This window comes from Pieris rapae, chromosome 3 (assembly GCF_905147795.1).
Source record: "Pieris rapae chromosome 3, ilPieRapa1.1, whole genome shotgun sequence".
Lineage (NCBI taxonomy): Eukaryota > Metazoa > Arthropoda > Insecta > Lepidoptera > Pieridae > Pieris > Pieris rapae.
The window spans coordinates 7601505-7617367 of record NC_059511.1 but is presented as its reverse complement, the minus strand read 5'-3'; the positions used below and the strand labels follow the sequence as shown (position 1 = coordinate 7617367).

Sequence of the window (15863 nt, the reverse complement as noted above, 5' to 3'; positions counted from 1 at the left end):
ATAACCTCCAATATTTACAGTACATACATTTGAAGACACACATCATTAACTTCATAAAAAATGCTCGTTTGGAGTTCATTGAAAATCATCGTATTGATATGTTCACTTGGTTCATTATTTTTGTAGTACAGTAAATTTTATATTTTCATGGAACGGTTGGAATAAAATTTGTTTGGCGCATTGTATCTATATACAGCAAAGGGGAGGTGCTGGCCGGTTTAATGTAATAGTTAGCATATTAACAATACCGATTACCTTACAAAGAAGAATCCTTTAACATCCTTAACACTGTTTCCACAAAGGTTACACACAATTTATTATCGTCACCCAAAAAAAATCTAAAATGTGAAAAATCCTTCGTTACTATTATTATTTATTTTTTATGGATAACGACAGGCGGACCGCGCGGAGTGGACGCCAAGACTGAAAATGACTGTGGGCGGCACGGCACCCGCCCAGCGATCGCGTCGCACAATAATGAAATATTTAGGCCATCTAATTTGTTAATAAGATAAAATCTGCCTAACACAATTGTCAATGTTATTTGTTTATTGATGTATATGATATGTTGTTTTATTTAAATGATAAAGATATATAATCTCTACATGAATAAAATGTGTCAAAAAGTTAAAATCTGGAAAAGTTATGGCTTATACGTTGCTAATTTACTTTAATTAAGATAGCGTACATATCGTTCGATTAAATCGTATCTACGTATACTATCTAGATATAACTTACTTACGTCTGCTGTCATATGTAAGTATAATTAAGCACTTAGTTATGACAATTATACTATGAAACGTTTATCAATCCATGCATCCAATACCAGATGTCCGCATGTCACTTATATCAAAAACATACAGAATTACCGAAAAATTGATTGTTGTATACAATATCAAAGACTTATACGTAATTGTAACTAGATATTACGGTGTAAAATTGCATGAAAAAGTTACAAGTTAAAAATATCTTACCTAGTTCCATGATTTCGTATTTTACGCTTGACTTGCAGTCGCATATGAAAAAGAGCCGATGAGTAAATCCCAAAGTGATTGACCTGAAAATAACACACGCTCCAACAATTGTTTACGATAGAAATGTTCACGCCTTCACTGTTCCTATTTTGGAAGCTTTAACACACTAATAGATAGAACATAAATTAAATGTGCTTTTGTAAACAATATATTTGTGGAGACATGCAAGTGCACTTCATTTTATATAAGCTGAAGTGTTTTATAAAATAATTAAGAACTTGAAAATCCATTCTATTTCCTATTTTATCTAAAAATGGAGAAGTCCGTTTATACGGAAATAGGCAAAACTAAAGTAGTTTGGGGGGTTTGTAGTAAGTCTCTCTGTCCTCTAGGTTTCACCTTCTCGGCTCGATTTTCGGGTATGAGAAACCTGATTTACTACGAACACGGGCTAAAGAGCTCTAAGAAATTATTCAGACGCAAAATATATCGAACGGTACTGATGTTCCAGAACTTTTAGTGAAGGTTCTGAATCCTAACTGCTCATTGTAGGTCTGAACATTTAAAAAGCTATCAATGTTGACATCTCCATCTATATCATCGGTTATCAAAAAGTTAAGTATAATGTGTGTATTGTACGTGTATGTATACATAATATGTGTATTATTTGTATCCTAACTCAGGCAATACCGTTTATATTAATTTTTTAACTTTAATTAAATAATAAAAAGTAGAATACTTAGATTATTATTTTTTTATGTATTTCTTTATTAGGAAACAATGGTACATACGACATAAAACTATCCATTTAATATATGCTTAAGTATTAAAACATATATAATGATTACGCAGCATTTAAATTACTCTTTATTTTAAAAAAGTTTACGTTTATAAGTGGTTATAATATTCATAAAAGATGATTCATTCAAAACATGAAATTCCACAGGAAGTTCTTTTTTAAGTATTGCCAACATAAATTAAATCAAATAATTGCCATTTAACAAAAGCGTTCCATTATACACTTTAGTTGTTAGTTTTGATTTCAAAAAAAAACATTAAACATTGTTTTTCTAACAATTTATGTTTTATTTACTCAAAAATAATTTATCGTACATTAAATTATAGCAACTTCAAGAAAAAGACACCAAAATGTAAAATTATAGATTACTTTGCAAACCGTAAATATAGCGTCAAATGCGTCAAACGAATTCAATAATTTCAATATTATGAATGACTTTGACATTTTAAATTGATAAATTCCATCGCCCGAATGTTCAGCTATAATTTTGTCCGTCCGAGATTACTGATTAGCCACTCCTATCTTGGCAATACTTAATTAGTTTTAATTTATGACAATTTAAGCAAGAAATGTAGTTTTGTGTGGTTTAATGTGATTATGGTTGTTGTGTTTATATTTTTACGGATTCAAAAGAATACATAATGACGGGACGCTCGGGCCGAGGTGTTTTTGGTAAGCTGTTCGCAAAGAAACAACTTAATAAGGATGAAAGGGTTCAAGAAATCGGAATGCCGACCAATGTGAAACAACACATACACGTTAGTATGAATTCTGAAACCGGAATGTTAGAGGGTTTACCTGCATCATGGTTGAGACAGCTGAATGCACAAATCTCGCCAGCCGAACAAAGCGAAAACCCGAATGCGGCTATACAAGCCGTTGCTTTTCACAACTTCCACGTCCTAAAAAAAGAACAAGCAGAAAAAGAACCATGCAAACCCATCATAACAGAAGAAGCTATTACAAAGGAAGGAATAGAAATAAAGAAGTTTATAGCCAAAAAAAATGCTCACCAAAGTCAAGATTCAGATATTTCAATAGGCCAAAGTAGTGAAGAGGATGTTGGAAGTAGTACAGACACATTATCACAGAGACAAACCATGCCTGCAGCTCCTACCAAGAATAGTATAAAGAAAAAGGATGCTGTGATGGATTTAACAGCGGTGGTCCAAGACCTTACTCTTATAGGGACAGAACCTGAAGAGAGTCCCATTCTTAGGAAAAAAGAATTAATAAATGCAGCAATGAGTGATGAGGAAATTTATGAGGAACTAAGAAGGATTTGTAATAAGGATGATCCATATGTAAGATTTGAAAGAGTCAAACAACTGGGTGCTGGAGCTTCAGGTAAATATTTAATAAAATGTTTTATGTTATGGATTATATAACAATGTTTTATTAATCTTCATTCATTAATACCTTATGATATTGGACATCTATAACACTAATACTTATAAAGAATTGTCTTAAAAATTACAACCTTTTCTATGATTTAATTATTTTTTTGATTTAATAATATTTTATTTTTTCTACATACTTAAATATTTAAATATATCTTCAGTAATAAAATTATCAAAGTAAATTACATGAACACAAAAAATTCTAATATCCTGTCTTTGTTAAGATCAAAATTCACAAAACCTTGAATAAAGATTTGTTTGCATAATTTTAACATTATGATGTGGATTTAATAATGTTCACAAAATAAGTTTTTGTGACATTTAAACTGTTTTCCTAATTTATAAAATTAATTCTTTTGTATTCTTAATAACTCCACCCTCTTAAGGAAGTAATACTATTTAAGACCTCAAAGTCAGTAAGGCAACAGTTTTGCATATGCTACAAAAAATGCATACTAAATGTTTCAAATTGTTCTGACAAGTAGTAATGTATCTACTATCTTATCATACATGACCTTGATTGTGATTAAACACAGTACTGGCTTTTCGTACATATGTATGAAGTGCTCTTTTACTGATGTTTACAGTACTAAACAACACTACAAATTAAGGTTGCATTGTTTATGGAAAAATTGCTTATGGTTTTTCTTAATATTGTTTTCATGGTCATAATAAACAAGCACTTACAAGTCTTAAAGTATGTTGTGTTGTAATTAAGATAAAATCTAATTTGTCATTGTAACAAATTAACACAACCTTTTAGTGTTGTTTAATAAAATTAATAACAACATAACATTTATTGTCTTTCTATTTGCTACATACATTTTAGTTAGATTTGTAAATTGATAATAGAGTATATTATTCTTGGTGATTTTGAAATCACAACTATTACTTTTAACGGTTATTTTAGGGTTTTTTTTTATGTTTTATTTACACAACCTTCTTACCAATTCAATTACTATTCTATGTCAAGAGGTTCACTGTAGTTTTACAGTCTCTTTATCTGTTTTGTGGTAATTATTACAATAGTAGTATTTACTATTTAAAATATAATGAAGAAGGTATTATATACCAACTTTTACCTGCTAATCCAAAAAAAAACTTTTCCAGGTGTGGTGTTTGTTGCTATAGACAGCAAAGACAATTCAAGAGTGGCCATCAAAGATATTGATCTCACAAAACAAACTAAAAAGGATCTTATTCTTAATGAAATAAATGTTCTAAAGGGCTTCAATCACAAAAATCTAGTTAACTTCCTTGATTCTTTTTTAAGTTATGACCACTTATGGGTTGCTATGGAACTATTAGATGGAGGCTCATTAACAGATGTAGTCACTGAAGTGGTAATGAAAGAAGGCCAAATAGCTGCAGTTTGCCGTGAAACCCTCCAAGCTATTGCATTCCTGCATTCAAAAGGCACTATACACAGAGACATTAAATCTGACAATGTTCTTTTGGGTATGGATGGCACTGTCAAAGTAACCGATTTTGGATTTTGTGCCAACATAGTTGGTGATGAGAAAAGACAGACAATGGTTGGAACTCCATATTGGATGGCACCAGAGGTTGTGAAAAGAAAACAATATGGAAAGAAAGTGGATGTGTGGTCCTTGGGAATTATGGCAATTGAGATGATTGAAGGTGAACCACCATACATGAAGGAAACTCCATTGAGAGCACTATACTTTATAGCTGCTGTTGGCAGACCAAAGATACCCAGGTGGGATAAACTTTCACCTGCCTTCCAGGACTTCTTGGATAAATGTTTGCAAGTGGATGCTGACGACAGAGCAACAGCGGAGGAACTGTTAGAGCATCCGTTCCTTGATTGTGCCATGGAATTACGAACGTTGACGCCACTCATAAAAGCCGCGCAAAGGATCCTTCACAAGAATTACGACTGAATATTTCAGACTGGTAAAATAATTTTATACTGATGATATACTATGCAATAAATTTATATGCCATTTTTGATGTTCTTACGGAGAGTAGCCTTCATATATATAAATATTAGATATTGCGTGATGTAGATGAAACGTTTCGTCCAAATTTTCAGTGCCAAGAAAAATTGATTGAATATTTTTCTGAGTCATTAGAATGTATTGGTTAAGGCTACAAAAGTACTAAATATAATGCTACGTGACTAGAGACGTAACGACAAAACAGAACGAGATAAGGATAAAACTGTCAGGCATTGTATTTTTGTTATGTCCACAAAGCACCATTTGGTATTTGACCATAGATATGTTGAAAATATTGATACTTGGTCATGTTCAAAAGTAAATGTACACAAGAAACATCGTTTAGTTAAGGTATGTAAGTGCTTTATGTTAAATGTGCCGAGTTTGTCTTATCTTTGCTTTAGTAGATTTATCGTATCCAAAAATAATTGATAACAAACCATTTAATTTCCTAGATTAAGATAATAATTATGTAATGTTAAGGGTTTTTTCACAAATAGGTACATATAGAATTATGCTTTTAGTTACTTAAAGATTATCGTACAGGATTTAAACGGTTTTATTACTGGCTCTTTCAAAAGTCGCGTTAAATTGAATGTTTTAACTGAATTCTCTTATGAAAAGTACATTATTGATTCAAGGAAAATACTCAAGAGGATTAATAACTTTTTTTGACATTCATATTTTTACATTGCATTTAAATGAGATATTAAAATACTTAGTAATCTGCCTAATGAATCCTAAATGAATTCTAGGTATTACGTATTGTTTACGTTTTTGTGAATTACAACTTGCTTATACATAATACTCGAAACTATTCTCAACCAATTCGTTCCCTTTAACAGGATAATTGGAGTTCTATTGTATTTTATGTGTGACAAGTTTTGTGACGTCACACACGGAATTGATTTCGCCAATATTCAGATTATTCACCTGTTCCAAGTTTTGAATATCAAATAAGTGTATTATGATGCTTGAATGTATTTTTTTATATCGAAACTACACTATAATAAAAGTAAACGGTATTAAATGAAAAAAGGTAAACTATTTTCTTATTCCATGCATTTTTCATACATTCCTGACAATCTGACTCTATATTTTTACTGACTTTTATTCTATTTCTAAGCTTTATACTATATACTCTTATCAATAAAGCAATATTTTTTGTAACTATACTCCTAAATGCGGAAGATTTATTTTAGCCAGTCTCCGTGCATCTTTGCATTTGATTTTTGTTATTCAATAGTTTAACATTGTATTACTTTAGTCCTGTTTTTTAAATATCTTCTAATTGCTAGGAAAAAAAAAGTTGCAGGACTAAATATCTAGTTTTTCTTCCACAGTATTGTTTGTGTATTATTTGTTTGAAGCAATATTATTATCGTGGCCATTTTACTATTTAAGATGAAACTGAATCGTCATACCATGATGTTTAACATTAAGATGTAGATGATAGTCATCAGGCATAAATAATGAGAAATATTTTTTGTATTATTGTTGTATTAAATTCAAATGATAGTTTTTCGTATTTTGTTATTCGGAAATTCGTCAGTCAAGCTTTCTAGATTTAAGGTTATGTGGTATAATGGTTATTGTGAAGTCATGTAGGACCAAGAGTGCCTGCTTCTTCATGAAGAGATGGAGATGAAAAATTATATTTTAAAAATTGTTGTATTCAGTAGATTTAATTTTGATTTTATTGAACACCGAATTAATTATCTGTTCTATGTGGATAATATGGATTGGTACATTAGAATAATTTAAGTTGTATAAATCTCGGCAAATAAGGTTTGTCACTAAATGTATATGCGAACATTCCCCCATCACACAATACATGGCCGTTGATATTTATATAGACTACCTTCCAGACGGTATTGTTAAAAAATGCTCAAATTATTAAGAAATTAACTGTAATTTTTCATCTCGGTCTGTATTATTTAAGCATTTGCTGTCGCACAACGAATTGCATTATTGTATTAAAAGCTATACTGCATAGTTGTAAGTATAACATATACACCAATGACACTTTTTGAACATTTTATTAATAGTTGCCTATTAAATTATTTTTATAAACACATGTTTTCTTTCACTATTTTACGACTCTTGTATCCTTTTAGAAATCTTATCCTATATTTTAATCCCAAGTTCTATAGCGAGATATTTATAGGTCACTTAATGATGAAATCAAATTTGCGAGTCAAGTTTTTTATTTCTTATTATTAAGTACGTTAAAAATTTGTCACTGCTAAATGAAATGGTTCAAATTGGAATAGGGACATTTGTATATAGAACAAAAAAGTAAGTTTCTTTTCCGTTAAACTTCGCCGGATGCAACTGAAATAAATAAATTAATTACTTCGTTTATTAAAAATTCATATAATAAAAGATGATAATTGATATAAAATCATAAATGAAAAAAATATTAAATTAATTTCCCTTTCACTGTTATAATACTAACTACGCCATAATATTATAAAATCGTTAATCCAAATAATTATATATCCATCATTTATGATAGACGCACATTTAGTCTTATCAATTGCGTTCGAAATTTGGGTAAGCAGCAATGATATATCTTTCTGTAGGCGCAATAGAATCCACATATCTGTGTTTTACTTTAAATTATAGTTGAGTAAAACATCATGAGAAAACCTTTACGTCTGAGTATAGGCATGACCCTCGTATATCTAAAACCTACAGGATGTTAGTCTTATTTGGCGCGAGAATCGACGTAAAAAACTCATCCCTACTAAATCTAAAAAAAACATCCAGATATCTGAAAAAAAAACCCAAAGTTAAGTCTGTACTTTGGTGTTTGCTACAGCAATAATTACATACTATCAATCGGAACTCCACTGTCCTCTGTAAATCCTTCAACACACTCGGGACAAATGGTTGTATCGCAAGGGTTCGGTGTAGATGTTGGGAAAGCAGGCGTCAGCTCAACTGGTGGTGGCTTCAAAATATTATATAGCACAGTTAAATAGGTTTTAGTAATAGTATTTGCAAAAACTATATAATTTTGCAAAAGCTGTAATATTGAATGTTTTTTTAAATAGTTCACAACAAGAGTAAACAATTATAGGTCTTGGTTAATGTATCTACATATTCACGTCGATGCTGACAGGGGAATTACTTAGGTTACTAGGAAATTATTGGCTTTTCGTAATTGATTTCCACGTGTTTTTGCTCCATGATCATTAAATGACTACCAGATAGTCGTTATTTTAATTCTATGGGATTTCAAGCTGTATAGGTCTAAAGTAAATATTTTATCTTGGGACGTACCTCAAGCCTATATAAGTATGATAAACGGCATGGATCCCAAGTTGTACACAGGGTGGCATTGTGCATCATATCTTTACGTGGCTCGTCTCCGAAATAATCGAAAGTAATAACAACATTATTATCAATCGCACATATACTTAAAAATTCGTCGACTGACACCTGGGAAATGGATACATTGATATTGAGAGAAAAAAATAAAATAGATTTTATATCATAGATAAGATCATTTGAGTACAATATCGTTATAACAGCCAATCATGAACTTATTTTTAAATCGTTAATTTATTTACAGCGGCAGGACATACGTCTTGAGCACATATTAAAACACTGAATTAGTGCTTTAAGCTTTTCATTGGCGGACAGAGTAAAATGTAATTGTAGTAATCACCTGATAATAGATTAACTGTTAAAAAAATATTTACTGTGCACTGTATAAAGCAACCACTGAAAATCAGTTTGTTGTACTGCTAAATATTTATTTATGTGATTTTAAATCTATGTATAATAAATTAATTTTTAATTAGTGCTATATTTTCTTTGTGTGTTCTACGTAGTTTCGTCACTAACGTATAAGACTTCAAACGTGCGCCTAACTATGATTCAAGTATACTGACTTTTGTTTTATTTCCACAATCTATTGTGCCGTTTTGGAAATAATTATTTTCCCTTTCCCCATTGCCAAGACAAAACATCCAACCTTCGTGAAAGGAATACTCTATGGGCGCCACCTCGGCTTCTATGCATGGATCGACTGATACGGGAATTGATTGTTTAGAATAAGTACATTTTCTTTCATGCATATTGGCCTGAACTCTATAAGCATCCAAATCAGGTTCAGATCCTTCAGGGCATTTGTAGTAATTACCTGTAATATTGACATTGATTAAAGAGGTATTTGAGCTAAGGCATAGAGGAAAGGTACGTAATTAAATTTATACCAAGGCCCAAAATTGGTTTGTACAAACGACAATTTGATACTTTTTGTTTTAAAAAAAGAACTCACCATTCTGTATGATATACGTGGTTTTTTTAGAAGCACTAATAACAGTACGAACTGTGAGTCCATTACCACCACTCTTGATATTCTCCATAAGCACTTCCTGTGCAGCCCTTTGTTCCCGAGACCACTTCGCTGCCTCTTCAGCTAGGATTTGACGACTTACTTTACCTTCAGATTGCAATGACTGAAATCATAAATATTATTGGGATAAGCAAATTATTAAACATACTTGCGGTTTTTAATTTATTTAAACATTGTGTTGGACTCCCATAGGAAAACTGATAAGGTAATTTCACTATTGAAGAACCGGCTGCAGAAATGTATTTCCCTGGAGTGGGTGATTATTAATCAGTTATCTACTATAAGATATAGTTATGCTTTTATTTTATATAACATGATACAGAAATATATTTTACTATGGTATTCGGCCGTATATAAGGAAAGGTTGCTTTACAAAGGTACCGGAACATTCATTCGTTTTTATATCTGTTAAAACTTTATCTTCTATGAAATGTATAATTCGGTATATGTAGATAAGAGACAATTACTTGAGGAGGATTTTCCATAATAACGTGTGGTCTGCCAAGTGTATGTTGCCAAATCAATTGAGCAGCAACTTTATGTTTTGTACTATGATGAAGAGGCTGAATCTGGAGTATGCCGTACCACGCTAGCTCTCGGTAGACGCTATCAGGAAGGTAGCCTGTCTAAAAAAATGTTATTATATTATGTTGTATCTATCGTATTAGGTATCTTATATTTTGGAGAGACGGGGTGGCGTTTTTGTATTGCCAATCAATTGATAGAGAGAGAGATTAGAGCTTGATCACTGAGCAAAGATTATTTTAATACGTTTAAAACTCAAAGAATATATCTTCGTTATCTTTGGGACAAATGGGTAGTTAGAGGACTCTTAACCATAGCCTCTATCAAAGTTAGTCGATGTATCTAAACCTTTTCTAAATCATCATAGCTGTCGCTTTTATTGTATAACATTAGCTTATCGTTAGGCATTAGTCTCTCGTATGTAAAAAATTGTTTACTTACTGGCATAAAATCCATATGCCACTGAAAAAATAAAATCTTCAGTTAAATATAGTCTAATTAAAAAAACGCACGTTATGAACAAAAACAGCAAACCTCTTCTTCGGGTTGATCGGTTGGCATCAAATCTGGGAAAAAATATCAAAAATCGTAAATATAATTAAATGGAATTAGTTCGGTGAGATGAGTTTTTGCTTTTCTTCAATATCTAGATACCTATTTTAATATGTATTGTATAATATATCTAATTTAATATGTAATTAAAATAGGGTTTTAGATTCGCATAAAAATTATATTACTATTTGCTTGTTAGATAATGTACTTACCTACATATAATTATGATGTTAAGAGTTTGGTGGAGGCGGATATCTAGAGATCTTTTTTAACAATATACATATAAAAAACATACCTTCATAATCTTGCGTATTTACGATGGTAGCCTAAAACAGTAATAGGTACAATACATATTCCTACTATTCAAAACTAAATTATTAACTTATTATATGTAGCAAATCAAACTAAAACCAACCATTAAATAAATTGCATAATACCCAACTTTTATTGTTTTTTTTGCCATTTTTAATAACGTTGTATTTCAAACAGCTAGTTTCTCAATACGAAAACAGAGTTATTATTTTTATCTTATCGTTTGCTTGTTATAGTTTTTCAACTAACCAATTAATCATTTTATTAACTTCTTAAATCTAACCATGGGAAATAGTAGTACCGCTAGTCTTAAATTTGTCAAATTGTAGTTGAAACATTTATTGGTATTTTGAAAGCTTTTCAAGAGTTAAGGACTTCATAAAATCGAATCCTTAAAAATCTAGCCGTACGGAATATAAAAATAATTTTTGCTTAAGTCTTTATCTAAAATCATAATTAAAAATTAAGTAGATATTGATAGCTAGTCACTTACTAGACTCTCCTGTAAAATGAAGCACTAGGATATGTATAAGGTTTAAAAAAATTGTTGTATCTCCTAATGGCTGTATACAGTGTTTATACCACAAAACGCTTACAGACAGGACGAGTTTAACTCCACTGTTTTTTTTTTCAACGGTCCCTTAACAATAATATATGTAAGTATTAATACTAATCAAGAACCGACGTCTGAATTGTGTGGATCATTACGGACTCAAATCCGTCTAAAGAGTTCTAAAATTGAAAACTTTTCTGGCCTGTCCAGTTCTAAATATTTTCAGTGTTAACCACGTACTAATGATAGATTTTTGTATGAAAAAGTTAAGTGCCATGTGAGTGTAGTGTAGTGTGAGGTATCAAAACGAGTTAGTTTAAAAATATTTAACACTTAACTTTTTCATATAAGAATCAATTCCTGATGCCTGCATGGGCTTACGGTTACCAGACGTGGCACCGCACCAGTAAGAGCTGAAAGAGAAAACCATTCCAAAACAAAGTGCTCAAGGAAATAGTTGTTGCACCCTAGTATATTCGCAATTTCGAACTCCAACGCCGTTAATGTGGAAGACGTCGAGAATAATTTAAAAAAAATGCTGGATCCGACGAAGAAAAGGTCCACCAACATGTGAATGTCAAAGCTATTTAATTTCTTGACACCACAGGCCTAGTGAGAAAATTGAAAAGGACTAATCCACAACTATGGGACATTGTCTCCTTAATAAACATCTTTTTTTGGCCCCATTTCCAGAGGCTGTTTCAGCGCAGAGGAAACAGTCAGCCACCTACTCCTGGAATGGGAGGCTGTCGCTAAACAACTTGCGGAAATCCACGGAATAGTGAGGTCGCTCCGTGAAGCCTACGAAGTGCCCAGGAGGCTGTACTTTTGGAATTATTTGGACTGGCTAGCTGGAGACCTAGTGAGAAAATAAGTGCGGAAACTGAATTCACAAACCATACCATACCAAGGACAAAACCATTTGAATGTGTGAATTAGTGTTAGTGCACGTGAGTCTTGAGTGGTAAACAAAAAGGAAAAATAGTACACAAGAATAGTCTTCCCCTTAACCTTCAATATAAGTAGTGATATTGGACTGTGGCTTAGTGCCTACAGTTTCTTAGACTTAAATCACACTAGTCTTAAGTTAGTCTAGCTCGTAATTTTCAATATGTAAAGGGACATTTTATTTAAAAAAATATCGTGATCGATCAAAAAAGATCATTTGGTCTCGTGACCAATTTAAAAAATCGTTTAGAGCTTTTTTGTCTGCACTCTGCAGTCTAGATAAGGCTTCTACATTACCCTCGACTACGAAGGGCGAGGGGAGTAATATGTAATAGTCTGTGTTCTGCAGTCTGCAGATTGCAGAATCGAATCAGTCATTGGTCGGGCTAATATAATTTTTTATATTTACAATTCACATTTAATAGTTTTCGGAATAAAAACCACAACTTATAACAGAAAAAAAATATGAATACACTTGACAAACAATTGGCTGATTTACGAATATATGCAAATGAGCTAGATGCAAAGTTACAGGATGATATTAATACAACGAAAAGAAAACCGTCTATTCCACCCAAAAAATCTAAACCTCCACTACCGCAAATACCACAAAGTTATTCTGTAAAGTCTGCATGTGAGCCATCCTATTCATCACGACTGGAATCAGGAAGCCGTACCAGTTCTACATACTCAAATCTGGTACCGGTCAAGAGTTGTATTGTGAGGAATTCAGCTAGAGGCAGAAGTGGAGACGTGCTACTATACAGTAACTTAGTGCCTCCTGGCGGCGTGAGTCATGTTTATACTAATGTCCCAATACAACGAAATTCCGAAAACTTTTACGATAGAGATGCAAGATCAGAAGTGTCCAGAATCAGTGATGTGGGAATCCAGTCAAATTATAGCGAGTTACGACGCCCTGGATCCGCTTATCCACCATCATCTGCATCAGTAAACGCACAAGATTTTTCTACGTACGGTGGATCACAGACTTCATCTACATATGAATCATTGTATGAACCAATTAATCCTCGACCCTGCAGCCAACTATCAGGCACATCACTGTATGGGGGTTATGTTGGAACAACTATAGAATCCACGCCAGAACCAGATGATGCCTTGTATTGTGGCAACTGTTATTGTTGTGGTGGAAAAATTATGGGAGAGACAACAGGGTGTACTGCTATGGAAAGAATATATCACATTAAATGCTTTTGTTGCCAACAGTGCGGAATCAATCTACAGGTTAGTTAAATTTTTGTTCATTATTATTGACTTAACTGTAAAGGATAAACTAACAGTTTAATTAGATGGAACCAACATACTGTATATAAACCATATAAATGAATATGATTAAGTTGGTACACTTAATAAATTTATATCTTTATTTTAGGGAAGACCCTTTTATGCTGTACAAGGAAAGGCTCTCTGTGAGAGAGATTATCTGGAGACTCTAGAGAAATGCTGTGTTTGTGGTGAACCTATTTTGGATCGCATTCTAAGAGCTACTGGCAAGCCTTACCATCCTCGTTGCTTCACTTGTGTTGTATGCCAAAAGAGCTTAGATGGCATACCATTTACTGTGGATGCTGTTAATAGAATTCATTGTATTGAAGACTTTCATAAAAGGTATATTATATGGTGTCTAGATTTGAAGGAACTACTAAACTTGCAACCTTGTTTGTTTCATTTATAAGTGTTATCATCCATAAAAGTAGTTCTCTCTTTATTATTTTATTAATGTATTTATTTCTTTGTAAGTTTAAATAAATTCAAAGACTAACAAAAATGTAACTCTATACTAATTATCACACCACAGTACACTACTTTTTATGATTAATCAATTTAAATTTACCACTTACTTTGAAAATAAACAATTCATTTATTTACAATACAATCATTGGAATTTTTACAGCTTTCTCTTCCCTTTTGGGTCTCGATAATAATGTCACAATTTTGAACTTAAATTATAATATTCTATCAGATATGCACCACGCTGCGCACGCTGTCGAGAGCCCATTGTTCCCGAAGGTGGAGCTGAAGAAACAGTACGAATTGTTGCTTTGGATAAGAGTTTTCATATTGCATGCTACTCTTGTGAAGATTGTGGGTCATCACTTTGCTCAAGAGAAGAAGGTCGTGGTTGCTATCCATTAGATGATCACCTATATTGTAAGGAATGTAATGCTAGACGTATACAAGATCTTTCAAGAAATATTAACTAGACTGAATTTGTATTAAGATTTTTTTATTGTTTTTTTTGTGATCATTTTACAAATACCAGTAAGAACTGGCCAAAGATAAAGTCCTCAAAACTGCCATATCAGGGTATGAGGATTTTAAACTACTTGTTGAATGAAGACAACATTTATAACTACATTTTGAATTTAACCCAGTAAAGATTTTTCACTTTTCAAGTTGTATTCAATGTAATTATCTGTTTTTATTTTGTGAACAAATAACATTGATTGTATTTAGTTTGATAGTGATTTCAATACATGTCATGGCATGATTTTACCATCATTGTTAAAGCATTTCTAGTGTTAATTAAGCATTCCATGTAGCAAGTAATATAAATGTAATTAAGGCTGTGTAATAAAAGCACCATTTTTCAGTATTATTTGCAAATGATGTTGTGTGATTAAATATTAGGTAATTTTATAAAACAAACATTATATCCCAAGTATTCATAAGTTATAATTAATATTGTAAATAAGACCATGTGAAATATCTTTAGCAGGTAAAAGTAGGGTTGTACTCTTTGGCACCGCCTATATAATATGCAACTTTAATGTGCTCTCTTCATTACTGCAATATGAATGCTAAATGTTGTGAAATTACTTTAACTATACATATTCCCCCTATATTTAAATGTGCCATGTTTTAATTATTAGGTTGTGTAAACTTTTTTAAGAATTTTATTGTAATGTACTTAAATAATGATTACATTTTTTTATATTTTTAAGTGATAGTGTTGAGTCATATCTATGAATTATATTGTTTTTATTGAGCAAATATTTTCATTTATAATAAATTCATAATAAATTTTCATACTTTTTAGAATTCATAATAAAACTATTTCTTGTTTATATAAAACATACAAATATTAGTAAAGTATAAAGCACATGTTCCCTTTTTATGTAACAATATGATAATGGAAAAAAATTGTGTCCTTAATGTATGGTTTGAATTAAACCACTATAATATTATAATCTAGTTGATGTTGTATAATAAATTTTTCTGATTGTAGTTGCACAAGAGTGTTTTATTTGCTTTGCTTGACATGTAGTCGTAATAAAAAACATTTATAAGAAATAAGAATTAAAGTTTTTATTCTGCATACTAAACATATATGTACAACATTTTCAAGCATATTTCTCCAATACATTCCAATCCTTATTTCTAATAACAGAAGACTTTGGCTTCTTAAGAACAGTTTTAGGGGATTAAAAGTAACAGATAAACATCAC

General features: G+C 31.6%; 4 protein-coding genes across 6 annotated transcripts in view; 2 read left to right on the top strand and 2 right to left on the bottom strand.

The window, feature by feature from the left end:
* LOC110993169 (myosin heavy chain, cardiac muscle isoform) overlaps positions 1–450 on the bottom strand; it is an 84667-nt gene extending 84217 nt beyond the window's left edge. For all 3 annotated transcript variants that reach the window (XM_045634442.1, XM_045634440.1, XM_045634443.1), the window contains exon 1: positions 256–450. The gene's annotated coding sequence lies outside the window, so the exon portion shown is untranslated. The remainder of the gene's footprint in view (positions 1–255) is intronic.
* A 1771-nt stretch (positions 451–2221) lies between these two features.
* LOC110993337 (serine/threonine-protein kinase PAK 2) lies at positions 2222–7211 on the top strand. The gene is made up of 2 exons (XM_022259552.2): positions 2222–3120; positions 4284–7211. The coding sequence occupies exons 1-2, from the start codon at positions 2415–2417 to the stop codon at positions 5075–5077; spliced, it is 1500 nt and encodes a 499-aa protein (XP_022115244.1). The 5' UTR covers positions 2222–2414; the 3' UTR covers positions 5078–7211.
* A 112-nt stretch (positions 7212–7323) lies between these two features.
* Positions 7324–11096, bottom strand: LOC110993328. Its single transcript, XM_045634435.1, has 10 exons — positions 10996–11096; positions 10876–10906; positions 10563–10594; positions 10470–10490; positions 9971–10129; positions 9426–9606; positions 9037–9287; positions 8423–8581; positions 7973–8090; positions 7324–7468 (listed from the first exon to the last, which is right to left on the bottom strand). The coding sequence occupies exons 1-10, from the start codon at positions 11041–11043 to the stop codon at positions 7449–7451; spliced, it is 1020 nt and encodes a 339-aa protein (XP_045490391.1). The 5' UTR covers positions 11044–11096; the 3' UTR covers positions 7324–7448.
* A 749-nt stretch (positions 11097–11845) lies between these two features.
* LOC110993335 (lipoma-preferred partner homolog) lies at positions 11846–15583 on the top strand. Its single transcript, XM_022259550.2, has 3 exons — positions 11846–13638; positions 13787–14022; positions 14378–15583. Exons 1-3 carry the CDS (start codon positions 12859–12861, stop codon positions 14616–14618), a joined length of 1257 nt encoding a protein of 418 aa, XP_022115242.1. The 5' UTR covers positions 11846–12858; the 3' UTR covers positions 14619–15583.
* Positions 15584–15863: the final 280 nt, after the last annotated feature.